Below are 9,460 nucleotides of genomic sequence, written 5' to 3'. Positions count from 1 at the left end.
ACAACAGCTAAACACCACAGGAAAGTTAAAATATAAGTCTACATTGCATGAAACTGTGCATTTACAAGTCTCAACAATCGCAACAATACTGTTAAAGTGACATTTTAGTCTCATTTTTTTGCATATTGTCCACTTTACACAAACAAATGCAGATTCACTTATTAGTAGTACGACCATTCATGAGTATAATATTCATTAATAGAATATTCAGTGCAATGATAGATAATACCTGTACATATCTAATGTATGAAAGAATGAAGGTCCCTATGCTTTTGATATTAAATCTCAGTCACTAAACCAGTGAAGCAGTTGAACAAAGCCAAATATGTGGCAGCTTTTGTAAGGGGATCATGTATATTTCATCAGACTACTCAAGCACAAATTCATGCTCATCCTCGGGCTAAGGCTGAACAAATAACCTCTGTGGTGACCATGTGGCTACAGCAGCACTGAATGTCACATGAGTTAAGAGTTTACATTTGTGATGTGCCGCTCTGATTTGCATTAGGATGACAGCATCCAAGGACAATTCACAACATCTTCTTTTCTAAATGTCTCTGGCTGACAGCAGCGTGTTTACATGCTTTAGAAACATTGCAGAAAAGAAGAATGAAAACCTCAAAGTCTGCCTGAGGTAACGCAAGCCATGGACCGCATGCTTCATGAGTGATGAAGAGATAAGGAGAGAATACATGGTGCAAAGGGAAAGTAGAGGTGGTGAAATGATGTAACCGTACTCTTTACCATTGCTCTGCACGGCAACTATATGCTGAACCTTGGATCCTCAGCAAGCAGCTACTGTGTGTACGTATAGTGGAAGTACACTGAATATTTTTTTGCCATTGATAATAGTTTATATCTACAAACAGGCCAATGTTACTGTAATTTTACATTAATAAGTTAAAACAATGCAAAACCACATACCTGTCACGTCATATTTAAGCACACATTCAACAAACTGATGTTATTGGATGAAAGCATCAATGTCATCTTTTTATAAGTACGAAAATAAGGTTTGTACCTGACTAGCATCAGTGCAGTATTGATTGGGGATCACTTCATTCTTCACATGATCTTCAGGCATGGCAATCACCAAAATGGACAGTACATCCTCATATCTTCATCATATAATATGAATGTTTCTACTAATTCAGGGTATCCTTAATATTTACCCATCATTACCATAAAAAGAGAAGTATCCTCAGTCGACTAATGCTGGCGCTCCAGTTTACCTAATGTGTGATATGGGCTTATCAAAGGTATTGTAAAACATCAGCTTTTAATGAGAATGATCTTGTGTAATATTTAAAATGAATGTGCATCTACTCACTGATGTCTCATAGGGACGGTGGGTTCCCTCTGTACAAAGCGACATAGCCGGTAGCAATATGGATGGATGATGCTGCTGCCTGTTCCATTCATCATTCGTTAACACAGTTTAGCCTTTGATGTTTAACCGAGGTTTAGAGCTGATGTGACTTTAATAAGCCAGAATGCACATTATTTTATCTGGAGATTACAACAATAAAACAAGAGATTATTTGGCACATGCAGCATGTGGGCAAGACAGTGGCTTAAATGTGGCACATGAAGAAGGGGATGAGAGTTGAAATGAAATGCAGTTTGTGATGTAAAACATCAGCGATTTTGACTCTCGGCTTTTGTTTTTGAAGTTAGTTTCATCATAAAACAGTTTAGCATGACCTTCAGTAACTTGAATATCTTGGAATCAACTCCTACACTTTTGTCAGAATGCTTGCACAAAAAAAAAAAATCTTTCTAACAATGTGGAGACACAGGAGACGGTACAGTACATTCACACATTCACATTGTACGGGATGAGAGAAAGGTTGGCAAAGCTAATAAGTGATGCTAATGTGCTTTGTGATGCGATGGTAGTCCCCAGCTTTGCACTCTAAACAGATGGGATCTCTCCCACAGGATCAGATAAAAGACATCCATTTCCAACTCTGCAGAGCATGGCAGATTCAACAAAGGCTGACTCTCCAAGGCGTGCTGTCCACGGATGCTCGCACAGAAATCCTTTGCACGAAACATCTGTGCTCATGTGTGCTCAGCACAGCAATGATGAGGTTAAACTGAGGCGTATCAATTGCAACTAAGGCAGGAAGAGGAACCAGTTCAAACCTTGCGTCACAGAGAGTTCATCGCCTCTACTTATCGGGGAAGGTGATGAAACACAGTGGTGCACATTGAAAGAATCCTGTAGCCTGACAGTACCTCCTGCATGTCTTGGTTTCCTTATTGCACAGGCTAAACCGTACAGCTGATCTGCAGCTGTGGAACAGTGGCAACACTTTCTTCACATAGTTAAATCCCTCGGATAGCACCTCAAATCGCCTCATATTTTCCACATCACACAGTCAGTGGGAGTTGCCAAACCATAAGAATATTTTCTAAACCCTCCCCACTTGTCCTAGTACCAGCTGGTGTTCCTTGCTTTAGTCTACGGAAGCCCTTGCCTCCAGAGATAACCGCTGCAGAGGTCACCTTGTCCCTGCGTCCACCATCCCGCTCACAAGGACGCCCTCGAACCCACATATCTGGGTCATCACTGAGCTCATAGATAGACCCATCTTCCACGCTGTGCTCCAAAGACTCCAGGGAGGAGTCTGAAGCTTCGTCACCTAGTGCGGTTAAGGGCCGCCCGGGGAGCCCCGACGTGGAGCGCAGCTTATATTGCAGCAGAACACCACGTCCTTTGGCTCTACCGTCTCCCTGGTAGGAGTGTTGCAGGGATTCCTGAGAGGAAGTGTCACTGCGGTCCTCACCCCCACAGGCAGAGTCCGGACCATCCGCAACAGAATCTCGTTTCAACAATTCAGGAGACAAGTTGCTAGTGGTGGCCACCAGAAATTCCACGGGCCCACAGTGGGCATTTAGAGAGATCATTCCCTTTCCTGTTGGACACAAGGACATTGATTATTCAAGAGAGCCAAAGGGAGAAAACAGATATGACCGCTAAAAAGGGTTCTTTCAAATTACACCCGAGAACCCTTCCTCTCTGAAGATCTGTAATTCCCCTTTATTTGAATTACTTTATTGCAACTTTGGACCATTTGTGAATTTTAAAACAGATACTTAAAAAAAGTTAATATACTTCCACTGCACAAACATTAATTATGGTGGTGGTGCATTTATACATTATTTTACACATTATTTAATCACCTGGCCTCCATAAAGGTAGCCGTCAAAGAGTCAGCATAAGAAACATTAAAATTACTCTGCAAGAATATATGATTTCTATGTGCCTGCCGAGTCATATTTTCACAGATTCCCATAGCCAGGAGAAAAATGGGTAGTGTGACCTCAATAATGGGCAGTGCAGAGTAATTTTCAGTCATGAAAAACCCTCATTGCTTTGTTTTTGACCTCTCAAGAGCCTTTTCAATCACACACCACCTCCATTCTCTGATCCATACCTGTTATTTTGGGAATGCCCTCCAGTTTGGGAACTGGAAGAGTGATAATGAAACCCTGGGCAGTGCCCACCCATAACAGCCCCTGGCAGATTAAGAGACATGTGACCCGCATGCTCTTTTGACCTGCAATACAGAAAAATAATGGGACAAATATGAAATAGTCCTCTTGGACAACAAGATACTGAAAACACCTACAGCTTCAGAATGATACAGTATATGACCATTATGGTGTGATGATAAATGATAAAGACTGGAAAGGACAGGTAACAAAGTGGAAAGATTGATTATTTCAGAGCCTAGAAAGGAAATCAGAGCTTCCAAATCATGATGAGTTAAGGGGAAGAGGAAGGAGATCCAGAGAACCATTCAAAGTACCAAACAATAACTCTGTTACCAAACAGTGAAAAGAAGACTGAATGAATGCTTCAGGTCCAAAGCACATCCCTCACATGCTTAAATTATATTATTTATAAACGGAAAAGGACACTTAGATCCATGGACTCAGGACAGGTTGTCCTAACTAAATGGTACACATATGGTGAAGCAGCACTTACTGTAGTTATGAAGCTGTATGCAACTGGAACAAACTGCTATTTTATCCTATTATCCTATTTACCATATTAAATGTCAGATTTTCTTCTGTGTTTTGGTCTCAATGGTCTCCATGACTTTACTCCCTATCCACTGTTACCTTGGTCTTACTGCTTCTTAAGTTTCTTCATTTATGAAATTATGTCAATCGATGAGTGGCCGGGCAATAAATAAAGGAGGGCTCTCCAACCCAGTCCTAGGACGACCTCTATCCAGCAGGTTTTCTAGCTGCTTTTACATTAACTGCTTGCACCTGGTATCTCAAGTACCTGAGAGCACACCTGAGAACAAGCTACAAATGTAATGGCAGGATAGAAAACCTGCTGGATGGGGGCCCTGGTAGGACTGGGTTGGAAGGCCCTGATGTAAAGCAATGAACTGCACACTGCATAAAAAGTGCAGTACAAAAAAAATGATTTATTGAAAATAATGCAGCTTTAGGAAAGAAAAACCTAACATGATTTTCAATAAATAAATGTTAAAGCATTCACTCACTTCCTTTTCTTTCAGGGTCACGTCTGGTTCTGTCTACGAGTCAACCCCTGAGCAGTACAATTCAGTTAGCCTTGCACATTTTACACTGTGAAGTTATCCGATGCAGTACAGTTTTTCTAGCACTGCATTCCTGACAGAAGGGATAATTGCACGCTCTTATACATGCAGATCCTTCATTTCCAACTGACAAAAGGCTGGAAACAATGTTTGTAATGGGTTTATATTTGCATTCTTTCTGTGGTCCCTCAGCTATTGTGACCTAGTTATCTATAACACCATTTACCATAATATCCATGGCAACCCTAATTGAATTACACTCGTGATGACGAAGGAGAGAATGCTCATTTACATGTGTAGCTGTCCGTGTTTGTTCTGTGTCATGCTAAGATTACAATTTGCATGAGTGGCTCAACTGTGTCATTAATTCCTTTGTAACACTGTGCAGAGATGAGACATCCCAGCATGGAGGCTAAGCTGGGCTGTTGATAGAGGAGGAGCATGTTCAGCACACAGGGAGCAGGAGCATTTAGTAGGAGACCTCACAGGGTCACACCAGTGAATTTCTGAAACTATCTGCCATTTTGCTCGCATAGCCAAAGAGTCTATTTCAACTTGGGCAAGAGAGCAAGAGTGTGGTGCTCATGAGCAAGCACTTTGTAGTTGCCATGAGACCTGAAGTTCAGTCAAAAGATGTGGGTGCAAGACACTGATTTTAACAGGTCTAAAGAGGCACTTTTAACAGGAATACACACACTCCACTGTGTAGTGGATTTATCATAGGAGCCTTTATTTACCTTTGAAAAAAGATGCCTCCAAAGATAAATGACTTCCTGCGATATGTCACTGAGGAGTTTAGATTAGAATATTGTTTTCTCGCCCTCAGGACAGAACTATTAAAGGCATTAGTAAAGAACAGATCAGCAGTTTCCTCTGCCTGAGAAAGTTCTCCCTTGTTTACTAGAACTGAATTCCCTGTTCAGTATGACTGTCATTCAGGCCAAGGGATTGGAAAGTATATCATTACTGCGTGTCCTAGTATTAGTCAAGGAGTTAGTCAAGGAGAAACCTGAGGACTGAGACCCACAGAGGAACAGTGTTTCCTGTGCTGTATCCGTGGTTGTAGAGCATCAAGAGGATCAGCGTCTTGTCTCTTGTGAGCTTAACAAATCACAACTTAAGGCGAAGATCCCTTTCCTTTTGTGGACCCCGAAGACACGAGTCAAGCAAGTCTTTTCCTTTCACCCCTGTAACTTCCCTGAGGGCCGAAGCTTCAGGCTGCCACTCTGCCTCTCTAAAATCTGCAGCATATTTCAAGAGGAGGGTGAAATTGACCTCTGGGTCAGTTGTTTTCTCCTAGAAACCCTGGCCATAACAGCCTGCTCTCCTTAACATCTCATCTGGGAAAAAATAAATAGGAAAAATATACAGAGAAGTGAAAATATGCTTTCTATTACAAATGCCTGCCATTTTACTTTGTGCTTTTTCATCATTCAAAAGCTTCTGATGGATGGAGTGCTACCGCAGCTTTAAGTATTGCTCTAAATACATCAATCTCAGTCTGAAATAACTCAAAGAACAAAACAACAAAAGGGAAATTTTCCCAAATGCTGATTTATTAATGCCAGTTCCTCAAGTTCAAAATGATGCCCATGTGTGCTGAATGAGCCTGGCTTTCTGAGGTAAAAATCTGGACTGGAGCTCCTCAGGAGACCGGTACCAGCAATGATCCCTGTGATGCAGCCTCAGCTATTGTGTGACCCAACCGCTGTGAAATGAGTATTCGTTTGTTGTTGTGCATACACTGCTGAGAAACTGCCATGTACAGGTCCTCGGTCACCATCTTGATTCTCATCCAATTTGGCCTATGAAAAAATTAATCTCTCACAGACTATACCTATTATCAATATACAGTAAATACAGTCTGTTATATGATAGTTTCCACCCTTAAAGAAACTCACACATGCTTCTGTGCTTTCTAATTTGTTTACCATAGTAACCTCCTCACAAAAAAAGCTGCTAAATGTTTTGTTCATTGTAAGGGAAGGCACACAGGAAGTAATGGGCCATCCTGAATGGACTGCAGTGAAACATGAAATGGGCGTGAGAGGTTTTTAAACTGGAGCAGATAAGACAACAATGGTAGCGAGAGGGAGACAGTCAGAGAAAATAGCAAAGTATTAGCTAATATAGAAAGAATATGGAGTGGTTCATTTATAAAGAAGGGGGGAACAGACATGACACCTGTATTACACGTGAATGAAACACGAGGGTCTCCATGGTAACCCATAATACGCAGACTTTATTTCTTTTTCATTAATTCCCATCTCTCGCCCCATAGCTCTTTGCAAAGGACCAGAGATGGATACTTATTCAGGTCAGACCTCAGAGTGCAGGACCCAAGGAACAACTTGGACAAGACCAGAATACCATTCTAGGCAGGAAGGCATCACCATTGCTTTAATTGGTACCCTTGTGTTACTGTTGAACAACAGAGATCCCAAAAGATGACCAGAGACCGTCATGTTTGTAATGCCTTCAATCCTAAATAAAATACAAACAATTCCTCCACGTATGGAGGGTCCATCTAATCGAGACTGATGTGTAATGTGAGCATACCAGGATTCAGCAGCGTATAGCGCGTTGAGATGTTGATCTCCTGTAGAAGCTCCAGTGTTTCTGTGTGAAAGAGACGAATGGAGGAGCCTTCGGAAAATGCCATCCACACACCCCCACCGGCACGTACCATGTGTGCTACGCTCACAGATGGGTCTGGATGGACTTCAAACTTCTAGAATGAGAGGAGGAAGGGAAGATGGAAACAGTAAGACTTATAAATACCACACGGAAATGAAATCAGACAGAGGATCAGCTAATGTCATAATTTCCATGATGAAAAAAAGAAATCTTTCCAAAACTGAAAGGTTATTCCTCTATGGAATCTGGTCTTTCAGATAAGATAAGACACATTTAGATTTGGATCTCCACACAGGCTCCTTTAACTATTGCACCACTGTGGTGAATGCAACTTTCTTTTCACTTCACCCACCATTATTCCAATTGAAATGGTTGCTAGAAACACTTTAATCATTTGTGGCTATTTCAGATGGGAGTTTAGTCATGTAAACCCGGGCAGTCAAACCATTTACAGGTCATTTTAAATGATTGGTACAATTTCTACCACAGTAGGAACTTATATATGAGGAAATTGCTCCATGTACAGATGATTTTATTCACATTTAGCTCACTATCCGTTTTTAACCCACAACAAATTGACGTGCCAATTTTGCAGTTGTCATAATGGAAACGTTGATGTCAGACTGGAGGGAGATTCACAGGCAAAAAGAAAAATTGAAAGCACTTAGGAGGGACGCAACACACAAATTAAATTAGGTATCGTAATGACAGCAACAGAAAAGCATTGTGTTGAGCTTTAGCTTGAGTGTGAGGGATACATAAATAAATACAACACAATAATCCTGATCCATAGCAGGATGTAGGAGCCCAAGAAACATTTACCACTTGAATAGGGCCACAGAATGAAATCGTTTGAACTTATTTAAATGCTCTCAAGACAGTTCAAGGCGACTGAAATAGCGCAGGAGTTTTCTCATGTGTGGCAAATTCTGTGAGGTTCAGCTCATAGTTCACTGACAGAGTTCAATTGCAGCCGATTATTATCAGATAACTGTCATGATCATGTCATAAGTGGAGCTCAGTCAACGACCCTTGGATCTTGCATCTAATTCTTGCTCTACACTTGCTTTTACAGGAATAATTCTCTGCCTCATAATTTCATACTTCACAGAGACAGAGCCTGTTTTTGCAACATTCCCCTGGCCTCCCTGTTTTTAAGAGCACAACAGGAAAATACGGCTTGCAGGCACACAGTACTTAATGAGGAGCTAGGAAAAAAAACGCAGTGCAGCCTTATCATAGCAACACATGCAGCCCCTGCGGTCGAAGGCATGACAAGAGTTGGTTTGGGCATCATCTTGGAACTCCTATCAGTGTCATTGCATGTGTTAGAGCTGGGCAATTAGTCAGTGAGAGAGCGCGAGTGAAGAAGACACTATGCCCCTCACCCCACCCCAAGTGCACCGGCGGACAGGGATTACCACCTGTTTGTGTGCCCTTGCCAGTGGGCCCTTCTTTGTTTGAAAGTGTGGAAAGGAAAGAAGCCTTTGATGTGTTTTCTCTTTTAATTGACTCCTCAGCTGTGGCTTCCTGCTCCACCCGAGAACGGATTGCCAATGCGCCTCTTCATTTTTCAAGTGCAGGCATCACAAAATTAGATGCCCGTGATAAAAAGGAGAGATTCACCTTTAATGGCTCACTGCAATACTATTGCATTGACAAGTTATTTTAAATGCTCAACAATTTTCACATCAATCATGAGCAAGTGTAGTCATTCTAAAAGGGACTTCTAGCTAATTGCTGGCTGACATGCTGTAATTGTTGGATGCCATCTTGCCTACCATATGCTTTAAGCCACCTGGAAGGCATTCTGCGATACTAAAAGTACATATTACTCTCATTGGACTCAGCTACACAGGAATCAAATGAATCTCAGAAGTGCATGGAATTACTTTGCTTTGTAAGGACAAAACCTCTATCATGTGTCTACAATCGATAGAAAGTTTGGCGGAAATTCCTTTGGCTCAGGAACCAAACGGTTGGAAAGCACACTGTCAAATACAGGTTTAGACAGGCAACAACTGTTGCCCCAAACCAACATCCTGGAATTAGTCTGCTGAATCCAGTGTTGCTTACAGAGATGAGGTGTTCAGTGAAGCTTGACAGTGGTAATGTGCACTTTAGCCCAAACTCGGCTCTGTCACAGTGACTGCAGCATCCCTCCTATGAACCTCCACCAGCGTTGGGGAGTAACAGCACAGCAACAGCCAGCAACAGTACAGCTGGGTCTGAACAGC

The 9,460-nt window shown here is 41.8% G+C and overlaps 1 protein-coding gene across 3 annotated transcripts in view; it reads right to left on the bottom strand.

The window, feature by feature from the left end:
* Nucleotides 1–351: 351 nt before the first annotated feature.
* arhgef10la (Rho guanine nucleotide exchange factor (GEF) 10-like a) overlaps nucleotides 352–9,460 on the bottom strand; it is an 89,005-nt gene continuing 79,896 nt past the window's right edge. For 2 of the 3 annotated variants that reach the window (XM_076147198.1, XM_076147200.1), the window contains 3 exons: nucleotides 7,146–7,317; nucleotides 3,444–3,566; nucleotides 352–2,921 (listed from right to left, as the gene is read on the bottom strand). In XM_076147198.1, coding sequence (XP_076003313.1) covers nucleotides 2,377–2,921; nucleotides 3,444–3,566; nucleotides 7,146–7,317 — 840 coding nt within the window. In that variant the 3' untranslated portion in view covers nucleotides 352–2,376. The remainder of the gene's footprint in view (nucleotides 2,922–3,443; nucleotides 3,567–7,145; nucleotides 7,318–9,460) is intronic. The other variant, XM_076147199.1, reaches the window with a different exon arrangement.

Source organism: Genypterus blacodes, unplaced genomic scaffold, assembly GCF_046128005.1.
Source record: "Genypterus blacodes isolate CSIRO-AG114 ecotype Tasmania unplaced genomic scaffold, CSIRO-AGI_Gbla_v1 ptg000037l_1, whole genome shotgun sequence".
NCBI classification, from domain to species: domain Eukaryota; kingdom Metazoa; phylum Chordata; class Actinopteri; order Ophidiiformes; family Ophidiidae; genus Genypterus; species Genypterus blacodes.
This window is presented reverse-complemented; position numbering and strand designations above follow the sequence as displayed.